Genomic DNA, 25,019 nt, shown 5'->3' with positions numbered 1-25,019 from the left:
TATGAATTTAACAAATTATTTTATTAAAATAATTATTTAATCAATTATTTTTTAATATATATATAATTTTATTTTAAATTTTTAAAAATAATATTAATGAATTATATTTATTAATTTAATGAATTATTTTATTAAAATAATTATTTTATTAAAAATATATAAATGTATTTTAACTTTTAAAAAATTATAAATAAATTATATTTATTTTTTGATATATTATTATTTATTGTCATTATTAATATTATTAATATTACTATCATTAATTTAATTTAATTTATTTGAATTAAGAGTAATATAGTAAATATTAAATTGATTATGTTTTAATCCTTCCAAATAAAGAAGTTGAATCAAACAACATTAAATTATATTTTATAGCTCATAATCTTAGTTATGTGATTATGGTAATCACATAATTAAGATTATATATGAAACTTGAATCAAACGCACTCTAAGTGTGTTTTCATAATTATACTTATTTATCAGAATTTCAATCCCTAATTCTGATTTGTTTCTCTGTCTTCTTCTCTGGACATCGATTCTTTGTAGTATCCGGATTTCTGTCACTTGAAGCACATGATGTGCTATTTGCTCCTCTAAGCTCTTAACATCGATTGCTCCTTTGTCGTTGATGATGTCGTCTAAATCTTACGAGTAGGGCACTGACTTTTATAGTGGCATCTCTCTCTGCACTTGAAATAGATTATGTGAAATTTAAAATAAAACTTTAAATTAATATGTTGTTCCCCCTTCATTTTTGTCTCCCTACTTCTGTGATCGTTAATTCAATTGAAAGTCAGTCGACTCTGATACCACTTATAGGATCGGTGCGATCAAGAGAGGGGTGAATCTCGATCATTCGCTTCTCGTTCGTTCACCATTTCTTTCTATCAAGAACATTAGTAGCGATGGAAATATAATAATAACATAAGAACACAGTGGAATTTATTTAATTCCCAACCTGAGGATTAGTACTTCAAGTGCAGAGATAAATAATAAGGAAGTACAAGAAACTTGTCTTACAAATTATAGCAAGCACAAATAATAAGGAAGTACAATGCTATTAATAAATACAAACAAAGATTGGTGAATCAATTCAGAAGCTCCTAAGTGTCACACACTCCTCCTAGCACTTTTTCAGTCGCATGAGTAAAACTTTGAGATTTTTTGAGTGTAGAGTCGAAGAACCAAGTAGTAGAAGTGTTGTTTTTCAATCTTTGATCATAGCTGCTTATAAAGACCCTTTTGGGTGCCCTCGCTCGACTTGATCCGATCTAATGTCGTCGGACTTTATCTACTGTGACTTATGTCATGTCCCGAAAAGGCCGTTCGAAAAATTTCGACAGCATCTCCCTCGTAACTGTGATAATTCCCTTAATACATACACAGATACTCGGCCACATGCGGCCGGAAATATGGACTACACGTCCAATCATACACACACAGATACATAACAGATAATGAACTCTAAGTATAAGGCACACACTGTCACATGCTAATAAACCAACACACGTACCAAAAACTAGAATGCGCAAACGACAAATCCATACATGATAGTAAAAGTTTCACATCAAAATATAACCAGATCCACAAAACACAACGAGCACATAGATCCAATCTCAAATACACACCATACACTACAAGTCCATGAATAAAAATCAATACACCGAATACAACTAGGAATAATACCAACCAAACCATATAGAGTTTCCTGCTGTGAGATGGAATCAGCCTGGCAGAATCTCCATGCTCCAAGTAAAATCCTATCTGCTACCTGGGGAGGAAACAAGAAAATCCCCAGGGTTTGGGTAATGAGTATACAATACTCAGTGAAATACAGAAAAGAAATGCACAACAGGTATATATATCAACTGAGATATCAAATGATGTACATAAGGAAAGGATAACAGGAAAAGGTAACATGATATATCAACTGAGGTAAATAAAAGGTATACAATTCTCTACCATGATACATCAGGAAAAGTACTACTACTCTAATAGGAATCCAGGTAAAAGGAATCATGGTAATGATAATCATGTGAATAGAAGTCATATGCATATAACCATGCATGTCAGGTCATATAATACAACAATAATATATCAAACAAAAACAACAACCACATGCAACGATGTTGTAAATAACAGTGCGGTAAAATAATCTACCAGCAACTACATGCACCAATGCAACACACATCAAATGTAACATGCATGGTCACTGTCTGCACTCATCACCCCCAGACACCCACACAATGAACTGGGGCGCATGACAGGACAACTGCACACCTTCCAACAACTACACGTGAGTGAGGAGTGGGAAAATATCACAGGGGGCTATCTCCGGCCTGGTCACTGTCTGCACTCATCCTTAGACACCCACACAATGAACTAGGGCACACAACAGGAATCAACCACATCAACAACAACTACACGTAAGAGGAAGGGCAGTCTTCAGGAGGGTTAGTCCTGGTAGCACCCACACAATGCTATAATGATCGCACTCACACAGTGCTACAATGATCGCACTCACACCGATAGTGCGTCGCACCCTTACAGTGCTACAACGATCACACTCACACCAACAGTGCATCAATGCTCAACATGCTATGATGTTATGATGCTCAACTCAACAATTAATAACTACAACTACTCAACATAATCAACAAGAATCAGGATGAGTCCTCACAGGTCAATGATACATAATCAAGACTGTACTGACAACGGATAGATCAATCAAAGGTCAACTAGTACGTGTCTGACAACGAGTAACACCAGGTATCAACTAGGTAAATAACATGAGTAGCAACAGGATAGGTGAATAATAATAGATCATGCACTAGAAACAATAGGTCAACAATATAGGTCAACAACAAGACTCACAACAAGGTGTCATAGATCAACAACCAGATCGATGTATCAACTATAAGTATCAAGTCTAGGTATCAACGACTAGTATCACAACAAGGTATCGTAGATCAACAATAAGATCAAGGTATCAACCATACGTATCAAGAACTAGATATCAAGTATCAGACATCCAACAGAACTAAGGTCAAGTATCAGGTTAAATTTCAAGTCTAAGTATCATCAACTAATAATAATATATGAGCACTATAAAGGAAGACTGTACTGACCAAGTACAGGGTACCCACAGATCGATGATACGAAATCCAGACTGTACTATCAAGGGATAGATTAATTAAAGGTCAACTAGCATGTATCAAGCAACGAGTGTGATATGTATAATAATAAGATAACTGACATGTATAGCAAGGATAACAACAAGATAAATAACAACAGATAATAAGTCATGCACTTACGAATAAGTAGACCTGTGTTGACCAAACACAAGAGTACCCACCTGATATAACGCACGTCAAATAAAAACCCTCACCAAGATAATCCTCCGTATAACAAGATCACAATCCCCGAAAGACCGATCCATCGGCCCGCTGCACCTCCTCTCGAGTGATAGCATGAGCACGTCCAACCTCTGCACTAGACGGCTGTGTAACTGGTTGAGATGCAGGATGTCTCCACTCTATAGAAATCTGACTCTGAGATACACCTGTCGTCTGCTGAACATAATGAGTAGGTGCACTGTAAGAAGCCAGTGCTGCTGGTGGCTGCTGCGGCACTGGAACCACCGTATAACGGACCTCTGGCTGTGAAGCTGCTGATAACACGTATGGTTGAGGCACCGCTGATAGATACTGTTGTGGAAGATACTGCGTCTCTGAACTAGTGGTGTACTGGAATGCTGTCGGTATAGCTACATGGTCCCTCCCCTGTAGTAGATATATCTGTGGCTGAGATGACAGGGGTCGCTGCTGCTGAGGGGCTCTGGTCCTCTGTGTCCTCTGCGATTGCTGCCAAGCAGAACGCCCTCCAGAAGATGCAGCATCAGTAGGATCCCGCTGAGCCTTCAAAGTACAATCACCAGCTATATGACCAGGTTGCTTGCAATAATAGCAAATAACCTGATCTAACGGACAATCTGAGATATGATGACTACTAGATCCACATCGAAAGCATTTTCCTTTCATAACATCCCTTCTTTGGTCCCTCTCGAACCCACTCGAAGATCCTGAAGATAGTCGTTTATCCTTCTGCCGTCTGGAAAAGTCCAGCATCTCTGATTCCTGAACTGACCTCTTCTGACCAGTAATTTTTGAACTCAAACTCTTCGACTTTTCTGCGTCTATCTCACGTGTCACCTGCTTCTGCGTCAACTCAATGATCAATGCCCGATCCAGTGCCTCTCTGTATGTGCTGACCGAACAACTAGACATCGCCAGTCGAATATATGCAGCCAATCCCTGAGTGAACTGGAACATCCGATCACTGTCTCGGGCTACCATATGTGGGCAGAACTCCGCAAGTTTAGAAAACTCTATATGATAATCAGTAACAGAGCGGTCGCCTTGCTTAAGGCTCAGAAATTTCTGACGCTGTGTCTGACAGAATGCCTCTGGAAAATACTCTCTCTCAAAAGCCTCTCGGAATGATAACCAAGAGAATCTCCGCTCTCCGAGTACAATCCTCTGGGTCTTCCACCACGTGACAGCCTGATCACGAAGATGATACACAGCCAACTCAACTTTCTCTGCTTCAGTGCAAGAGATATATACAAAGGTATCTGTCAGGTTCTCCAACCAAGAACGAGCAAGCCATGGGTCAGGTCTCCCATGGAATAAAGTCAACCGGTCCTTGACGGACTTTGCCAATAATGGTATGCGGCTCAAATCCACTGACTTGCTAGTTGTAGCTGGTATCGGATCCGTCAACGGTATCTCCGGAGCTCGAGAACTCTGTCCAACTGAAGGACTACGGTTATGCTCTCGACCAACCACATTATCCTCGAAATTCCCTTGCTCTAAAAATTTAGCAGGTCGTCTCCGTCGTCGACCACTTACTCGGTTCTGTACAGGGGCCATAATATCACCTGATAACATAACCACTATAAATTTCTAGCAAAATGAATAACTGTACTAGAAATTTTACTTACAACTTACTTGGAGAATTCATGCCGCTGTCTGTCCCATCTCACAACCTGGATCAAGTAATCAAAATTTGATAAACCCGATACAACAACAAATTCGAAAAGAACTAATCCCTAAACCCTAAAACTAATATGGTGAAAATCTTAAAGAACCTAATACCTAGTCTAATATGAACCCTAAAACCTAATGCTCTGATACCAAACAATTGGCATCAGATAAACTTACAAATGCATCAATAAATCCAGAAGACTACAAATACAACGATAAATTTGACGATAACTCCGACAAACACCAAAAAATCGACACCAATGCAACAGCCAATCTAAATGAACCTAACCTGCTCTGATACTATTAAATTGGTATCAGACAGGTTAAGAAATACAACGACAAATCCGGAAAACTACATACATACCGAAAAAATCATGCTCCGATAGACTCAAAACTACGACAATTCCGAAATGAACTAACCTGCTCTGATACCACTAAATTGGTATCAGACAAGTTCAAAAATGCAACGACAAACTCAGAAAAACGGATCGTAAAACCATGATCTGATACCACTAAATTGGTATCAGATAGACCACGAATGCCACGAAAAACCAAAGAACCTAACCTGCTCTGATACCACTAAATTGGTATCAGATAGACCCAACAATGCAACGACAAATCCGAAACGACAACTCCGAAATGATCTAACCTGCTCTGATACCACTAAATATGATATTATATTAATTTCTATCACAGAAAACCCTAGCCGATTCTAAGATTAATTTAATCCAACCAACAAGATATGTGCTAACGGTCACATCCGGATCTAAACTAAACCTAATTAAATCCAATTCATCCAATTAACTCATGCTAAATAAACATGAGTTAAATCTCATTTCAATTAATCTTCAACCGAATCTAAACCAACTGATCAAGTCAACTTGATACAAGTTAGTTTAAACTCAAGTTAATGATCAAATACAATTTCCACTGATCCAACCTAAACTAACCTATAAAATCCCTCAACCTAATCAACTACCAGTAAACTAACCCTACTGGAAATTAATCCACAGATCAATCCTCATCGGATCATATATAGCTCACAACAACAGATCAAATCAATCCTAAATTACAATCTAAATCAACTGAAACCCTAATCCAACAACACAACCAAACCTAATCTCAAGTTAAGGATCAATTAGGATCTAACAAATTCAAAAACTAACGGAGTCCACAATAAATTCAACAAGAAATTCCAAACAGCAACCAAACTCCCAACAGATCCAAAACCTGACCAAAACTCTCAATAGCAATCAAACTACCTAGCTCAACCAAACAAAACAACCTACAAATCAACTCAAACCGGACAGAACACACAAGAAATTTCCTCTGATCTGATTGTGCCCTAATCAACTGAAATAAACCAACAGAACAATACTATTCTGATCATCATCCTCAACATGAACCGAACACTCCACAATTCCAATAGACAGTAACTACAAAAATTTTGATCTACAAATCCATTACTAAAATCAGAGGTAATCGGATTCAAGAACTTACCTCAGATCCGTGACCTAAGCTTCCGATCAAGAGAGTTCTGCTTCCTCTTCCTTCGCAGCCAAAACCCAAAGATACCGATCGATCTACAATCTAGCTGTGAGCCCAAGAAAATCCAAGAATCAGAACTCAAAACCTAAGGAAACCCATATGCAACAAGAATTCCGGGTTTACCACTTACTGATCGTTTCCCTTTGCTCTCCCCTTCGTCGCTTCGCGTCGATCGTCGTCGCCCAACTGACCCGCTTCGATTGGATTCCAGCAATCGTTGTAATCTCCATCAGAATCGGAAGCAACACCCCAAAGATCCGAGAAAACCAAACCAATCCAAGAACAACCACTTACCGATCGTTTCCCTCAAATCCGATCCTCCGATCCAAGCTTTTCCGCTGCTTCACGCCAATTGCTACCGCCACCAGATCCGCTTCCAGCCAAGGCCCAGCGAAACACAAACTCCGACAGTCGAAGGCCCTCACCGCTGGTACTCTCCTCGTCGTCGGCACTGGTGGTGGAGTACGATCGCGCTGTCGGCGATACGAAGAAAAGAAGAAGAAGTCGCGAGTTCGGGATGAACCGAAGGATCGTGGCACTGTTGTTAAAGGATTCCTAACGGGTTTGGTTTAACAGGTTTTAAACTCCGGATCCAATAAACCAAAATCCTAATGGCTGAAATTGGGCTGCTATTTAGGCTGATTTAATGGCTAAATGGACTGTTTTAATTAACTCTTAATTGGTTTTAATGGATTGTTTTAATTAAACTTCTAACTAGGCTTAATGAATCCCCTAAACCTCAACAATTAAGATAAATTTATTACAAGTTACCCCTTAATTTCCGGTATTTTACAACTTATCCTTCTCGGGGCGCCTGGATCCTTTCTAGACACTTGATGCTAACGTGTGTAGGCCCATTGGAGTGTGTCACCTCATCTGCATTGTTGGGTTGAATTCAAGCTATTCGGGAGTCTGGAACTAATCGAGGCGTCTAGAACTTAATCAGGACATCCGGACTGTCAAGGAGCCTGGAACTTGATATGGGGGCTCAGATTGTCAAGGTGTCTGGAACTTGATGCAAGTGCCCAGAGGTGTTCCGATCCGATTCACTTTGGATTTGGTTTGACTGCATCTGGTTTGTCTCTATCTACTTCCTCAATCTTGCTTTCAGCTTTAGGTTCATGCAAGACACGCAAACACATACAAACAAACAACCTAACCTAATTTGTAAGTCTACCCGACATACTAGGTTTACCACTTAGGGTTCACTCCTCAAGATTTTCTTTTATCAAGCATTCGATCATCCTTGATTTGCTTGAACTTACTCTTGCCTAATCGGTAGACTTCTCACTGGTCTAACCTCCAGTTAAGACTTTTTTACTTAGCCTCGATAACTTGACCCCCAATCCTTGTTTGACTCAATCTTGGTCCTTCAGACCACCTAGTGTCTTTAATATGTCAAGACTTCCTTATTTAGCATTCAATTATGATTTCCCTTGCTAGTCATATTGTCATAACTAAACTTCTCATTGTTAGTCATGACTTGACTAGACATAGATCATATCTAAATATCAAGTTATGTTTAGATCAATTCTTGATCAATCTGACTAGGCATATGTACATTGTCAAATATCAAACCCCCCTAGAGGCTGATTGAGCCAATACTTTAATGCCACTTTCATGATTTCAAAAAAAAAAAAAAGTTGTTCTTTTAATTTTTGCCTCCATAATTTTTGTGTACATAGGTCAATTGATTAAAGAAAGCAACTGAGTTAATTCAATTGAATGAACTCTAAACCCTAAGTTATCTGACTCACACAATTTAGAGATGGAGAAAATATTTTTTTTACCACAAATATATAATTTTTTTTCCAAACTATAGAAAATAATCTATTTTCATTGTCTCCATAAAATATTGTGTAGCAAAATAAATGAAACTTTAGATATAAAAGCTTCCAAACTAAGTATGAATGATTATGCCATAAATTCTATTTAATACATGTTTACACATTATATGTGGCTAAATGAACCAGGTATTATTCAGTTAACAAAACAACTTTTCATGTCATTCAAATAATTTTTATAGAAGATATCATAGAAAAACATGATAGAAATAACATTTTGTCTCTAGGCATGATAAAAATCAGTACGATAAACTTTATTGTATTGATATTTTTTTAAAACTTTAGGTATTAATTTGGAAAAATTAGGCAGCGAAACCCAACCCTACCATTTAGTCTTCCACCGACCCTCCCACGCCGCCAGTAGAACGAAGGGCTGCTCCGGCGAGGGACGACGTCTTCTTCTCCCTCCGTCTTCCGGATTAAAGCGATCGATTCTCTTCGTTGCACGCTGGTTGTCACACTCGGGGAGGATGGGGGACTACAACGACGCCCTGAATCGCAACAATCCCCAAGCCCGCACCAAAGCTCAGAACCGAGCCAATGTTCTACAGATGAAGCTTGTAATTTTGAATACCTTCTTCCCCGAAGTATATCTTGCAGTTATTTGGATTTGGTCGTTTTGGGTTGACCGTTCACGATGCCTTTAGGGTTTAGTTTATCCTTTTTCGATTTCGAGTAGTAGCTATTTCCTCGTGTATAGATCTCATTTTTTATACATGATATTTCGAGGGTGGATCTTCTGTATAATTTGCGACGAGGATTAGATCCAACATAGGAAAATCAATAGGGTTCGGCCTAGGCCTACCTCCACGAGAAGAAGAAACTTTATATAGAAGGAAAGAAATATGCTAAAACTAGACTCTTCAAATCTCTATTAGGACCACCTTATGAATAATGTCAATACAACAATAAATTTGCGCTTATCTGAACCAGGAAAAATGATTTTCCTTATACAAAAATTATGTATACTGTTCGTGTTCTGATTAATCAAAAAATGATTCTTGTCTAAATCATAATTGCATTTATTTATGTTAGTCATGTGGCCTAAGGGTCTTCACATAGCATAATGTGGGTTTTAAACTGCCCATTCTAAGTAAATTTGCATGAAGTAGGTATTTTTGCCTTGAAGAAATGAACAATACTGTTTGTTTAGCTATTCATGATCATCTGATTGATGTTTGGTAATAGTAAATGGATATTTTTACATTCCTATTGGTTGGTTCTTCCGATCAAGGTGCTTTGTCAGTTTCCTCTTCATGCTGTTTTGATGATTGATGTTCAGTTACAGGAATGTGTTTTTTCTATGGAAGATTTCTTTTATTTCTGTGTACATTCTTCATATGTAGTCTTATACCTTTGCCTCTATACAGATTGGGCAAAGCCATTCGACTGGTCTTACTGCTAATCTATTGAAGCTTTTCGAGCCACGCCCTCCATTGGAGTATAAACCTCCACCAGAGAAAAGGAGATGCCCTCCCTACACAGGCATTGTATTTTATTAGTCATGGTTTTTTGATTTGAATAATAGATTTCACTGAATGATGTTCTGTTTTTTTTCCTGAAGGGATGGCACAATTTGTTAGCCAGTTTGCTGAACCAACTGATCCTGAATATGCTCCACCAATCGTTGAGGGTGAAACTCGGGTAAGATATGTCTTTTGTTAATTTTTCAAGTAGTTTCACAATTTTGGGAAAAATAAATTCTTGACTGTTAGGATCCTGTCTGATACAAATATCACAACAAAACCAAAAATATATAAAATAAATAAATTAGTATATGAAAATTTTAACTGTACAGACTAATTCAAATGTGGTCAGTAGTTGACCACTTTGGGAGGTTAATCAGGTCTTATCTGTTTTAGATTGAAACAATAATAACTAGAGCAAATGGCTGTTGCTAGTGGTCTAGCTCTTGCTTTCCTTGGTTTACCTGCTTTATTGGGTTGGGGTTTGGCATCATAGTGAACTTCAGAACTTTTGTAAAGTTGATTGAGGAATAATTTCAAATTCACTTGTACCTTTGTTTGGCATCATAGAAACTCATTGGTATGACCTAACTCAGATTATAAGAGTATTAAGTGTGATAATAAGGAATTATATTATGAGTGTGGTAGATGTTCTTTTGTTATTTTAAGACTCTTAAATATAATTTTCTGTGTCAGTTTCATCATATTTTTGAAAGGATGTTATGCTTATCGGCAAGTGTTAGAAACTTACCATTTTTCTTCACCATCAATTGTAGATAGGAATCATTTTTACTTGTATTGATTATTTTCTTGAAAACTAATTTAGATTACCAATCCATGGTAATGTTTTAATTGGGTCTCAATTGTGAATTAAAATACCATGCTGTTTTGATCAGTACAGACAATCATTCCATTGTTGACTGAAATCAGCATACTACCTGTGCTGTGAGCTATAAAAGTTCTGCCTGAAACCATCCTTCTTGACGTGTTTAAATTTCATTCAAATTTATTTCAGTATGTTTCAAAGTGTGTTCACTGCTGGCATGATACACTACCTAAACCATCGTTCTCGATGGGGATCCATACTTCACATAGAACAATACTCTAAATCTTGGTCTCTATAGATACACTCATTTTTTCAAACATTTGTCCAATGATATTTTGTTTTACTTTTCTTATTTGCTTCCTGCTCTAGTAGGTTACCATTAAATCATTTAGTTTACACACTGTTTGTTTACTGGCACATATATACTCGAAGACCATTTTATGGATTGCACCCTCTTCCATATTCAACAGAAATACATTGTATTTTTTGTCACCTAGTTTTTCTCATGTATATCATTCTCCACTATTTATTTGGTTATAGACCCAAAGAAGAGCTAGAATTCGAAAACTACGCCTTGAGGATGGTGAAAGACAGGTTGCTGAAGAGTTGGAGAAATGTAATTGATTTGTATCTATACAGTGCTGAAAAACTTTATAGCTTATCTCATTGAGCATTAAATGTGCTGAAAATTGTTCATAATATTTTCTTACAGACGATCCATCTAAAGATCCAAATGTTACGGGTGATCCATACAAGACGCTTTTTGTTGCCAGGCTTGTATGATTGCTGCATTTTAGGGCTTATTCTGTTTTATTGATATTTCTTTACCTAACAGTGTTTGGTATTCTTGTGCAGAACTATGAGACAACTGAACACCGGATCAAGCGGGAGTTTGAAACTTATGGACCAATTAAAAGGGTAAGAATGCATGACTTCTATTGTTGGGAGCTTGTGCTATTGCTCTCAACATAAGCAAGGATTTATTTCAAATCAGGCACTAAAATGATTTTCTGGCGCAGATGTTTCTGTAGATCATCATACAAATATCAATCTAGTTCATGTTTATCAAAATTTCCACTAATCCTAGGTGACCAAGAGAAACATATACTTTTTCATCTCACAGTTGTTTTTTTTGTTATATTAGGTTTGGTGCCAAGGATATTTTTTGTTTTTGGAATCCTGCTTTTGTCAGAGTCTGTATTATCTGGAGGGTGGTCATTCTCTAACAAAATGTTTGTAATGCACTCATACAACTACTTTTCCTACAACCTGACCAGCTTGTGTTTTTCTTCTGTGAACGAAAAGATGTCAACAAATAAACATCCAAATAGACAAAGGGAGGGGTGGGGAATGGGGAGTAGTTTTTTCTTGTTACTTTGGTGAAGTGTGGGTAAGTTGGGTGGTTGGACAACACAGAAGTTATATGTATTGGGTATTTTGCGACTCCCATTGCCCTAGCTACAAAAGGTACTACATTAACTTTGCTGGGATATCAGGTACTACATTTAAGATATTTTCTATGATATGTTCATGCCATGTTGGCACTCTGCTCTTGCTGCAAACTTTTTTGCCAGTGGAAAAATCTTTTAAGAATGAGACAAGGTTAGCAGCTTTGTGCACAACCAACAATAGGGGCTAACTACAGGTATATTAGCCCTAGGTGGCACAATGAGTTCTTTGATATGTTGTGTTTTTGCTTACTGCCTTTTAGAGAAGCCAGAAGATCTTGCTTCATGAAGACATTATGAGTAGCACAGGTAATTCTTAAGTTGTATATAGGCTTGCTGTGTATTTAGTTACTTTAAAAAAATAAATAATTGCAGTAAGAGAGATCCAGATTTTTCAACTCAGAATGTTTACAATGGGCATTAACCCAATATAGTCACTACTCACTACAATATTCTGCCTTGCCCTTGGGGCAACAAAGGTAATCAGGAAGTAAATCAAGGTACCTTGTGAAGGGATTAAAATTTTTCTAATTTTCCATTTGGATTTTAATGCAATGTAACCGAGCAATTGATGGTGCTATCAATCAAATTCTAATAGAGAATGCATTCTCAACAAATTTAAATGGATAAATGTTTTCATCCTTCAGAGGGTTTTTGGTTTCTGAAGGTTTCTGGCATACCCTACTTTGACATTTCCAATTTTATTGTTATTCTTAATATACCCTGGTAAGGGGGTGGAAAAGTATTTAATTCTTCTGGACATACGTTGGTTTTCTGCTCTGTCAACTCAATTGGTATGGTGTTGATGCATCTGGCATGGTGAACCTATACACCTGTTAAGGTGAGCACGGCTATTGATGGCATAGGTGCCTATTTGTCGTGCCATTAGAATAATGAAAAATAGTCAGATCTTTCTGTGCCACTTGAGGACATTTTTCTTTATAATAATGTTGTTTTGTCAGGTACGTTTGGTTACTGATAAGGAAACAAATAAACCAAGAGGATATGGCTTCGTTGAATATGTGCATACACGTGACATGAAAAGTATGAAATTATTATCCATTTGGAATTCAGTTTTGAACCTATGATGTTTGTGACATTTATCTATGCGTCATGCAGCTGCATACAAGCAAGCTGATGGAAGGAAGCTTGATAACAGACGAGTTCTTGTGGATGTTGAGCGGGGAAGAACTGTGCCAAATTGGAGGCCTCGAAGGTTGGGTGGTGGACTTGGTACAACTAGGACTGGAGGTGAAGAATTGACCCAGAAGCATTCTGGCAGGTAAATGAATTGTTTTCTTATTTCATACAGTCATAGATTTTCTTGACAAATGCAGACTCCTGAATTGATAGATTAAGCTGGTTGGTTTTACCTGGTTCTTTAAATTGATTGACTAGTGACTTTGTGAAGACCATTGTTTAGCTAGCATATATTATGCAAACTCGCTAGAGCTGTTTTTCATTTGAGCATTATTGCTCTTGTGAAATGTTGGAGAGCACAACTTGCTGAGCCATTGAAGCTCTCCCCAACCTATGTCTTTGAGCTACATGGTTCTCTTTTTATGAATGAGGTTGCGATGTTTCCCCTGGTACTTTCAGATTCAAAGTCCCAAAAGAGGGACACCCCCTTCACTTCTGAAACATAGTAAATGTTATTCGTGCTGTAGTTGATCAGGGTATTCAATGAGCAAGAAGTATGATAAAAAGTCTTGGCCTTGGAAGAGATGCAGCATTACTAGCAATATTTAGAAGTGGTATACAACCAATTTTGTACGGAATGTAACACTGATGCCTCATAATGCATGTCAACCTCCTAAAAAAAGCATGTCTGGAAATAAGAAAAAATACCTTCCAAGAGAAATAAATGATTCAATGATCTGTCCAATTAATAGTATTAGGATAGCATCGTTCAAGAGGAAGTAGTTAGAAAATTGTGCTTATTTTTGGATTTTCCTTAACCCATATAGCTTTATTGAGAACTCTCTAATTAGGACTAGCAAAGTTTAGCAATCCAGGTTGAGTTTTACTCAGGCTTGAGGAAAAAAATCTTTTGTGCATATGTCTCCAAAGTCAGTGAGTATACATATTGTTTTTCCTTTTACTTGTGTTGGAACCTGCAATTTGTGATGTTTCTGTCTTGCAACTAGTAATTTTTTGAAGACAGTTTCTGTTGCTTGTGTATTAGATGTAATAAAGGTATTAAGAGATGGTTTCAGGTTGTAGGAGTTAGTTAGTCTACTGGCTAGTGCAAGCCTATGTGGTCGACATTAATATAATATTAAAATAGGAAAGAAAAGCAAAATAAATTAAGAGTGACTAACACTCTTATCTTAATAACAGTAACTGATAAATACTAAATACATATTTCACAATGCAATAAAAATAAATAAATAAATAAAAACCTAGACCGTATAAGCCTCTTTTTAAAAGGACCATTAACAGGAGCTGCCTAGTTACTAGGTGAAGTGACCTCTTTTGGAACTATGGATATAAATTACTAAATTTCCATGGAACTTATCATTATTGTTTTTCCAGTCTTGATTAACCTGTATCGCTGTAGTTATATCTCAACTTGATGTACTTTCTTTCGTGTCAAGTGTGTTATTTACATTATTAATAATCAATCCCTCCATATAAATGAACTTCAACCAGGGAACAACAACAACTTGCTTCAGGTCATTCTAGATCAGAGGAGCCAAGGGCAAGGGATGATCGACATTTGGACCGGTATGACAGCCATGTCATTTTTCATTTTTTAGTAAAGTAAAATTGATGTAATTTTAATGTTTTTGTTTTATAGATGCCATGAGTATTTTTATATTTCCTTTGACAGGGAGAAGTCTCGAGAAAGGGGACGAGATCGGGAGAGAGATGAGAGACCTCGTGAGCGTTCCCATGAAAGGGCCCGGGAGCCTAGAGAGGATAGGCACCACCATCACAGGGACCGAGATAGAAACAAAGAAAGGGAGAGAGACAGGGAAAAGGATAGAGATAGAGAGAGGGAGAAAGATCGTGGTCGAGACCGTGATCGCGATCGAGCTCGTGGTAGGGACAAGGAAAGGAACCATGGTCGTGACTATGACCGTGAGCGTGAACGTGATCGTCCACGTGATAGGGATCGGGAGCGAGAAAGAGACTATGACCAAGCTGGTTATGAAAGAGAACGTGGTTATATTCATGACAAGGATTCCGAATATGGCAACGAGTTAAAGTATGGCAGGGAGAGGTCTGGCACAAGGGAGAGAAATCTTGAACATGACAATGGCCAAGAATGGTACGATGGATTAAGAAATCAGTCTGATGAGCCAAAGGGCCAGAAACACTATGATCATCCTCCACCACATGACCTTGCAGAACAGATTGAGAGATCAAAGCAACGCCAAGATTATAATGAGCATAGGTCCTACGATCGGCCTCAGCCCGATTATTTTCAAAATCAATATGGGTATGCAGATGTAGATCAACGCGAGGAGGGTGAGGCTGTAGGAGATGATTATGGATACCATCATTCTGAAAGGTCCTTGTCTAGGGAGCGACAAGGTTGATACTGGATTTGACGAGTAAGTTTTACATTGTTTTTCTTAGTTTCCTTCTGTAGATTCAGAATTTAAGGATGCTGTAATCTGACTCGTTTTTTTTTTTGATAATCTAGGTATCCGGTCTTTCTCCTTGGTTCGCCTACTAGATAAATTCTGAGTCAATTCATGCACACTCAGAAATCAATTTCAGTAATTAAGTTGAAAGCAAATTGGTGTTTTGGTACGTTCCATTTAGTGAACTGTTTGGATTTGCTGATGTTGTATCGAGTCTTGGGAATTCGTTTCCTATGTTACTATTTTGTTCTGAGAACCTTGATGTGAATCATTAAACCTGTTGGATTTTTCTTTATGTCAGCGTGTGACCTGTGCATCACAGAATAAATTACAGAATGAATCTGATGGCATTTTAGATTTCAGTTGCAATCTACTCGCATCACAGGCTGGGTAGATCATCAGGACCTTGAAATGAAGTGTGTTAATATTCAACTATATCATTCCTCTTGCATCACAGTCTGCTTCTAACTGACCGATTCTCGGCTGGATGAATTGATTTAGCTAATCTTGTAAGGATCCGGACGAAAGAAAGGTTGGGAAGAAGAGAAGAGGTCCTTGGTGTCTGGCTCTGTGCTTTCTTGATGCACCTAATTATATTCAACTGCATCCGGAACATTAGGGTTGTAAATGAATGAGATGTTTGTAATTCAATAAAATTGATTTATGTTTGTTCACTAGTAAAAAATCATGTAAAATAAATCAGCTGTAAATGGTCTCCCAGTTCAAGTTTTGTAAAGAGAGCTGATGAATGTCCTTAGTTGGCAAATGGCTTAAATCATAAAACTGAACTAATCTATTAAATAAATATTTAGTAGCAATTAAGCTAAATTTAAAAGAATTTTGACGAAAAATTAAGAGTTTAAATCTGTATAATAACGCTACTCTTACTATTGCTTGCAATTATAGATTAATATTTGTTAAATTAACAAAATTGTAGATTAATGTTAGTTGAATTAACAAATGTCTTTCATTCAATTTGGTTAGACCTAATTTGGTGTTTTAGGATTACATTTGCTTTCTTCTTCTTGATACATTTTTAAGGGGTTTTTTTTGTGTGTCTTATTATTAGCCTTGGAGATAATTAATGGCATTAAAGGCCTGGTAAAAGAATTAAGGGCATAAATTTAAAAGAAATACATGCGTAAAAAAGACTGATTATTTGATGTTTCAAATACAAAACCATGCTTAAAATTCAATACTATACTTTGTTTTGTTGTGTTAAAGTGGGGATAAGACATGCGTTAGGTTTTGGATACGTTAAATAAATAAAAAATAAGAATTAGGAAAGAAACCATTGTGATAGAAATGTTGGAAAATGAAAAATCAATAAAAAATGGAAATAGAAAATGATGAACTATTTCCGTAAGGATAATTATAGTCGTCAATTTGGATTGAGTATGCTGAATTGGTCTATCCTATCAAATAATTTAGAATGATTGGGTTGATATTTTATCAATCCATTTTAAGATGAGTTTAGATGAATTGATCTGCCTAGATCCGTAACCCACATAGGTTGGTCCCGATTAAGAAAATTTATTTATTTATTTTAAAATTTAAAATTAAAATAGAAAACTCAATACATTAGAGGGGTTGATCTGTGTACAATTCAAGCTTAACAATTTCAACTTGATCAATTTAAACTGTAATCCAAACTTAAAATTTATAATATTTTTAATATTTTTAACAGTTCCGTAGGTTGACCCGCTTAATCAGCAATCCGTCTTGGATTGAATTGGGTTGAAGATTTCTCAATCCGTCAATTGGTGGATCGACCCCCTCCATCCTACCATATGATGAGTTTTTATATTATATTAAAATAGAGTGGCCCCAAAATGTTATCCTATGGATTTTTATATTATATTAAAAAAATTTGCTTGTCATAATAGACTCCCGTCACAAATTTGTGACGGTAATCTGCACCATTCGATTTTAAAATTAAGATTAAATCCAAGCCGTAGATTGAATGAGTGATTTGCTTTAGGGTTTAGGGTTTAGGGTTTAGGGTTTAGAGTTTAGGGTTTAGGATTTAGGGTTTAGGATTTAGGAGTTTAGCGATTGGCCGTTGATTTTAAAATCGAACGGTCCAGATTTCCATCACAAATTTGTGAAGGGAGTCTATTGCGACAAGGATCCCAACTGTATATTAAAATTTACTTAAAATTTTCTTGCAATATATATATATATATAGAATAATTTTTTTTTGAAATTTAGAATTTAGAAGAGAAATAAAAAATTGAAAACATTTTATTTTATTCCCTGCTTTTCCGTTCTTTTGAGGGTCTTGGCTGGGGTACCCTCACGGTGTCCGCCGCCCTCAATGGCGACGGCGATCTTATCCTTATCGCGACAATCCTTCCAGGTTCTTCGGAGGATGCAATCAGTACGATCTCATCGCGTCTCCTCTTTTATAATATCTAGATTCCGCGCCGCTTCTTGTTCGATCTTTAGTGGATTGATTGCTCGATAATTCGTTCTAGTCAGAAATTTAGTTTAGGGTTCTCCAACTTATTATGCATTTTATTAACGATATTTTTTCGTTTCTCTTTTTTAATTCCCTGCAATAACTATGCTTTCTAGAAGAATATTAGTTCTTGTTCTAATCGAACAGGTTTGGCTCATTTCCAGTAGTATATATGCTTCTTTGAATATGATCAGGTTCCATAATTAAATGAAGTGATATGGGCTCATTAGTTAGTTGTGCACGCTGATTTCTTTCGGAATTCTGAATCTTGATCATTTTAGCATGGCGGCGATGTTGATGGAGAGTCTAATCGACATGGATATGAAACAAGATTGGGGCATTGAAATTTCACACACCTGGAAATGTAGGAGAAATTAAAAAATCTTCTATGCATAATTTAACATTCTACTTACTGAGCCTGAAAGACTTATGACAAGATTTTGCTTTGGGTCTCCAATGTTCAATTTGTCTGGTTAGCAGAGGATTCATTTTCTTACTTAGCAAAGCCATTTGATTGAGAGTTGAATCAACATGCAATCTTTTGAAATCGTCTTACCACTTACCAGCAAAAACAAATTGTCTTACCACTTACCAGCAAATACATGTGGAGTTTACTTGCACTGTGTTGTGGAAAAGAGATACATGTATTTGTAAGGAGATCATCAGTTAATGATATACTTAATATATCAAGAGCAATGGAGGACAGCGTTTGAAGTAGATCATCCTGCTATGTGCTTTCTTTTTGAAACATAGAAACTTGTAGAGGGTAACAGGGAAATTTCAGAACAAATAAGATCAAAAATAGACAATTGTATGTGCTCTGAATGTTTGCCTTTGTCAATGACTATGCGGACAGAGATATTTTTAGGTTGTGAAAACAATCCAGTACATGAGATGGCTCACCTAAGAAGTGAATTGGACAAACAGTAGGTAGGCAGTTGATGCATTGCTGAGCACCTAGGCAGGAGCATAGGCAAGGTGACATTACAATAATATTTAAATAACAAAGAGAAGTAGATTAAATTAAAAATGACTTTAATGCGTGTGTATATATGACAAGTGGAACTTCAATTACAATCACAAATAAACAATTCATAATTGATAGGAAGCACTAAACACATAACAAACCCAAAAAACTTTATATTTCACATTAAACCAAGAAAATAAAAATCACGACAAAATATAAAATTAAATGTCATATTCATAATTCCAAATTGTAAAACAGTGCATAACTACTTTATAATTAATGTCATACTACAATGTCAAACTATAGATAAAATAACTACTATCAAATAAACCAATAGCATACAAAACAATTAGGTTTTTTTGTTAGACTCAGTTGGACAACCTATGCAGCCTACCTAGGTCACCTAGACTACCTTGATGGCTCGTTTGATCCTCTTGTTAAAAGAACCGTCTAGTTATGAGGCCAAGTGGCATCTCAGTGAAACCACCTAGGTAGCTTTTTAAAACTATAGCTACACAAGTCATGACTTGGAGTTGAAAAATATCAGACCCACATAACATTAAGTATAAAAAATATTTGGTTGTGAGAATTGTCCCCATAGGGATGTTTCTCCCTACGCCCTCATAGAAGTTGTCTCGTCCTTGCATCTCCAGTTGAACTCACTTTGAAAAATATCCCATAAATGACAAAATTCTAGGAAGAGATTATCATATTAAAATAGTAATGAAATAGCATAAACACTGATCAGATTGGCTTTCATTCCATTGATATACAACAACATTGCTGATATTATTATATATGTAATTTATATTTTCCTAGAAAACATTAATTTACAAGTATCTTAGATATACTTGTTTATCTCAGCATTAAAGTTCCACTATGGCTGAATCTTGATATACAACAACATTGCTGATATTATTATATATGTAATTTGTATTTTCCTAGAAAACATTAATTTACAAGTATCTTAGATATACTTGTTTATCTCAGCATTAAAGTTCCACTATGGCTGAATCTTTAATTCATTTTGAGTTTGATATTTACCAAATCTTGATAGTCAATATTTGATTGATGTAAATCCATAAAAAGCATTTGATTTGATTCTGCAATTTATTTATTTTGTACATGTAAATAGGTTATAGTGATCATCTTTTGCTGGCTTAGCCTTTTTCTTTCTCCCTGGATGAGTACAGTAAGGCACGCTTCCAGTTTCTATCCTAAATTGTGTAACTATTTTTGTTTTTAATATTTTTTTAATACTGGCAGAGGTACAACTTTTGGCCCTCATTTGTTCATGATGTTCTGTGGAATAACATGGCCGTCAGTTGTAAGCTTCCGCCACTGTTCTCAATCACACATTCCATCACAACACAAGAATCTTCTCGACAAGAAAATATAATTAAGGACTTGGAGCTCTTTATAAACAGTAAGAAGGATGAAGAAATTTCAGTGGAGAAAATTTGTACCGAGTATATTGAGAAACTTTGTAGATCAGGCCATCTGGTGGATGCTGCTCATGTATTAAGACATCTACATGGTAGAGACATCAATCTGGGTTTGAATACCTATGACCTTCTTTTGGCAGGTGCAATCGAAATGAATAATTTCACTCTTTTTTCTGAGGTCTTCAAGAATTTGCTAATGTCTAAATTGTCTCCTGATATTATATCTTACAAAAAAGTTGCACAAGCTATTGAAAAGGTATCCGACTCAAATGTGATATGCAACTTCGTCAAAGATGTATCTGACATAACAAGTTACACAGATTGTACTGTGATAAATAGGATCATATATGTGACTGCTAAATTGGGGATGATTGATAAAAGCTTGATGATATTTGAAGTGTTGAAGAATCTTCATCTGAAAATGGACACAGTCACATTTAATACAGTTTTAGATATATTAGGTAAAGGAGGTCGGACAAGCGAGATGCTATCTGAGTTTCTGGTGATGAAAGATAATGGACATGTTCCTGATATTGTTACTTATAGCACATTGATCAACAGTTTGCGTAGATTTGGTAGGCTAGATCTCTGCAAGACAATTACAAGTGAAATATCTGAGAAAGGAATTCAGTTGGACTTGCTAACTTATACTGCCCTAGTTGATGCTTTTGGACGCTCAGGAAATGTGGAAGATGCATTTTGGATATTTGAAGAGATGAAGAAATTTCATAACCCATCCGTATATGCCTATCGTGCAATTATTAGCAACCTGAAAAAGATGGGAAAATTTGAACTAGCACTTCGTTTATCTTCAGAAATGAACTCGAGCACTACAAAACTTGCTGGTCCAGAAGATTTTAAACAGAGAAGAAAGAACAGATGGAAAATCCAGTAAGTTGGATAAGATCGCGCTGTGTTTTCCTCATCAACTTTGCTGCTGCAGAAGTTAGACATCTGATAAGAGATAAAAGCTGCAACAAGAAAATTCAAAGATCAAAGTTGGAAAAACTTGATTCAGTAACTACGACACTGGAAGTTCCTGTATCAGAAATGGTGGAAAGGTTCTTTGGCAGGGAGCATAATGAAGTACGCAACAATTCAGCAAAAGGTGGAATCCGCCACTCCAGCAGCCCCACACGGTCGGCCTCACGATCATCTGCGATGAGGTAAATCGAGAAGTTGCAGTTGGCCACGACGGAGGAGGATATTACCTTGGCTTCGTCGAGAGTAATGAAATACACAACAAGAACCTTTGGCAAGGAGCATAATGAAGTACGCAATAAGAATCCATCCTTTTTTATTTTTTCTTGCAATCCAATTATCTAGCTCTTATGATTTGATTATTCCTGAAGGTGATCGATCCAATCTCATAGAAAATTTTCATTGGTCATTAGAGTAAATTTAAAAATGCTCGTGGTGATTTATTCAAACGGCCAGTGTTCTTAAGTTTGTCATCCCACTAGAGGGAAATTTTTTTTACAGTGCATCACAGTTAAAATTCAAACTTTAGATATTTGATTATCTAGTGGAGGGCCTGACCGTTGCCCTATAGCTCCAGGGATAAGTAAGAACTCATCCTGTAATTTTGAAAAAAAAGGTATAGACTATACTAAAAGCTGATTTGATTAACAAGTCGTATGGGAAAAAAATCCTTTTGGTGGTGGAGCGATATATCTTTAGCTGTATTGATTGAGTTGGAGACTTTCTAACTGTCTGGATTAAGTACATTGATAAATATTAACAAATTGCGGGATGAACAAGTTTGTATCTGAACTGGGATTGTGAATCGGCATTAAAGGTTTGGAGTGGAACCTATTGATTTAGGAACGTCCTTTGTGGGTTTATGTTGTTAGGGGGGATAATATCAACTTATTGTACAAAATCATTTTCTTCTTAATTTCTTGCTTTCTTTTCGGTCTCTTACTTTCTTTTTAATTGTTTGCTTAATTCTGATGCTTCCCGATATTTTTATTTTTATTTTTCATTTTAGAGTTCCTATGCATTACTTGTTAAGCTCTCACATGCAATTGGAAGCAGGGACAAGGACAATAGTTGCTTCTTAGGTGTGTTGTGGATGCCACAATGACTAAGAAGCATCGAACTAAACGAGGATGAAGAATAAGAAGGATTTCATCATTGGGAGGCGATCTATAAATTTAACGATATAGAATTTTTAACAAAAGAGTGATTTGATATGAAATGTCAAAGTATATGATAGATTTATATGGTTAAAAGAATGAGACGAATTTAATAATAATCTGTATTAAATATTTTTTATAATTAACCTTTTTTCTGTGGCAAAGTCGCCAGTTTATTTTTTAAAATGGAAAATTTTGGCTGGATTTTTTTTATGTGTGTATAAAATCGATGGATATACCTACACTGTCCCTTGTTCCCTGAGCACAAAAGAAAGTTTTAATTGTACACGCGCCAGGTAGGGGTCGCACCTACGACTCTCTGCTTAGGAAACTGACGGTCTATCCAGTGAGCTACAGGGGTTCACAAAAAATGTGTAATTTAAAATATGTTATCTTTAATTCTTCCCTTGGCCCATCAAAATATTATTAATTAATTCTATGTATGATCGATTCGGTCTCATGAAAATTTTTTATCGACCATCAAAATAAATCCAAAAGTATGCGTCACCCCATGCCCAATAGCTAATCTCTCATATTTTTTGTTCTCTTGGAAGAAAATGTTTGTAGTTAAGAGTGTTAATTAATTTAGGTGAGTTAGATCGAAACAAAAATATTATAAAAAAATTTCAATTTAAATTCAATTCAAACCTGAACTCAATTTGAAAATTCTAAACTCAAACTTGTATAACCCGACCAATCCGAATAATCAAAAAAATTTATTTTTTATTATTTCCCTCGATAATTCTTCAATTTATCTTAATATTTCATCATTGTTATATTAACATTCTGCTAAAATATCTTAATTTTAAAAATAAAATTTAATTTAACCTAAAAAAATTCTTAAATCCTAAATTCAAATAAATCCGGGTCAATCTGAATCTTTGAATCTGACCTAAACTCAATTCAACCCAAAATCCTAAACCAGAATTAAACTCGAAAATCTCCAACTCGAATTCGATAATTTTCAGATCCACTCGGATCGTGTTGGTGAGTCAGATTTATTTTTGACACCCCTATCTACAGTGCATTGCACTTAAAATTCAAACTATAGATACGTAAGTAAACTACTGAATACCTTTCCGGTACATCATTATCCATCGAGTACCTTACTACAACACCATTGCCCCAGTGCAGTTTAGAGTTACACATGAACCTCCCAACTTTGAATAATGAACTGGAAATTTCTCCTTCTTGGCTAATGCGTTCTTGAGCCAATCCACAGTTTTGGTGTCAAATGCACCAACTTAGAGGTGATATCATATCTGAAGTTGAATTGTATGTTCTTAATATGATGATCTAGAAAATATGTTTTTTTTATTAAATTGATTGGATGCATGTTTAATTTGATCATATGAAATATATTTATTCATCTCAAACAAATATAAGTAAAGGGCATGTTAATTCGTTTGCCACTTTATATCATCAACTTGCAACCAGATAGTTATTTTCTATAAGAGAAGAATGTGAAAAAGAAATATTTTTCTAGTCTTAATTTTCTTCGATTTCTTTTAATCAAAAGACGAAGGAAAGAAAAAAATTAAAAAAAAATTTATATGGCTTCTATTTTATTTTGATTGAAAAGTTAATTTACTCCTAGACAATGCCGGCGGCTCAAAGTAAGGTTTATGCGTAGGTCTTAATTTTATTGGAGCTCTAATATTTATTTATGTTCCGGCTCCTTGTTGACGATAGTCAAACCACCAGTCAATAGGATGCCGCGTCAAGCTTCGTATGCCCACCGCCGAGAGAGTCATGAAGAAGAGAGAGTTGAACGCACGGATTAGCAGGGCGCTAGGGGATCCCGGCGTGGTCACTCCGACGCTCAAGTCAGGAAGAGAAAAAAAATGAAGTAGTAGAGTGCATAGAGAAAATTAGGATTCCTTATTGTCATACCTGCGGGGTTTATATAGGAGTGGCGGGAGCGATATTTTAGGATCTCGGTGTTCGTGATTGACTATGAGGGTGTGATCGACGAACCGATCTCTAACAAGTTCCCAATATCCAACGTCTTGACAACGTTAGTTATCCTCTTCCGATGGCTAGGATTGTCCGGGACCAAGTAGGGACACTCGGTCTCTATCCTGATCCTTGCAGATAAGTTGTTAAGCTTGCTGAAAAGGTCAGTGTATTGATCCGTTGACATCTGTCCAACTACTTGAGGTCGGAAATGATCGATTTGTATGAGTGGCCGGGATGTGCAGGTATACCGTAAGCTTAGACGGGTTGATGAGCTGAGCT

General features: G+C 36.3%; 3 protein-coding genes across 6 annotated transcripts; 2 read left to right on the top strand and 1 right to left on the bottom strand.

Moving 5' to 3' along the window:
• Positions 1–1,548: 1,548 nt before the first annotated feature.
• On the bottom strand, positions 1,549–7,087 carry LOC141813910 (uncharacterized). Of its 3 annotated transcripts, none has more exons than XM_074701915.1 (6): positions 6,888–7,087; positions 6,717–6,787; positions 6,546–6,639; positions 5,010–5,047; positions 3,356–4,939; positions 1,549–1,771 (listed from the first exon to the last, which is right to left on the bottom strand). In XM_074701915.1, the coding sequence occupies exons 4-5, from the start codon at positions 5,020–5,022 to the stop codon at positions 3,414–3,416; spliced, it is 1,539 nt and encodes a 512-aa protein (XP_074558016.1). In that variant the 5' UTR covers positions 5,023–5,047; positions 6,546–6,639; positions 6,717–6,787; positions 6,888–7,087; the 3' UTR covers positions 1,549–1,771; positions 3,356–3,413. The 3 variants fall into 3 exon arrangements, with proteins under 3 accessions (XP_074558016.1, XP_074558015.1, XP_074558017.1); XM_074701914.1 differs by having other exon boundaries at positions 6,724–6,787; XM_074701916.1 differs by having other exon boundaries at positions 6,724–6,779.
• Positions 7,088–8,777: 1,690 nt separating this feature from the next.
• On the top strand, positions 8,778–16,065 carry LOC141813633 (U1 small nuclear ribonucleoprotein 70 kDa-like). Its single transcript, XM_074701589.1, has 11 exons — positions 8,778–8,997; positions 9,808–9,922; positions 10,002–10,081; positions 11,270–11,345; positions 11,442–11,506; positions 11,585–11,647; positions 13,140–13,221; positions 13,297–13,459; positions 14,830–14,904; positions 15,011–15,737; positions 15,830–16,065. Exons 1-10 carry the CDS (start codon positions 8,908–8,910, stop codon positions 15,720–15,722), a joined length of 1,521 nt encoding a protein of 506 aa, XP_074557690.1. The 5' UTR covers positions 8,778–8,907; the 3' UTR covers positions 15,723–15,737; positions 15,830–16,065.
• Positions 16,066–18,070: 2,005 nt separating this feature from the next.
• On the top strand, positions 18,071–22,874 carry LOC141813875 (uncharacterized). Of its 2 annotated transcripts, XR_012600409.1 has the most exons (3): positions 18,071–18,150; positions 20,465–21,915; positions 22,681–22,874. XR_012600409.1 is itself a non-coding variant. In XM_074701875.1 (2 exons), the coding sequence occupies exons 1-2, from the start codon at positions 18,088–18,090 to the stop codon at positions 21,536–21,538; spliced, it is 1,137 nt and encodes a 378-aa protein (XP_074557976.1). In that variant the 5' UTR covers positions 18,071–18,087; the 3' UTR covers positions 21,539–22,168. The 2 variants fall into 2 exon arrangements, 1 of the variants encoding a protein (XP_074557976.1); XM_074701875.1 differs by lacking the exon at positions 22,681–22,874 and having other exon boundaries at positions 20,465–22,168.
• Positions 22,875–25,019: the final 2,145 nt, after the last annotated feature.

This window comes from Curcuma longa, chromosome 20, assembly GCF_044706935.1.
Source record: "Curcuma longa cultivar G26 ecotype Majalengka, Jawa Barat chromosome 20, ITB_CL_G26_1.1, whole genome shotgun sequence".
Classification (NCBI taxonomy): domain Eukaryota; kingdom Viridiplantae; phylum Streptophyta; class Magnoliopsida; order Zingiberales; family Zingiberaceae; genus Curcuma; species Curcuma longa.
Note: the sequence above shows the minus strand (reverse complement) of the source record. Positions and strands in the feature narration are given on the sequence as shown.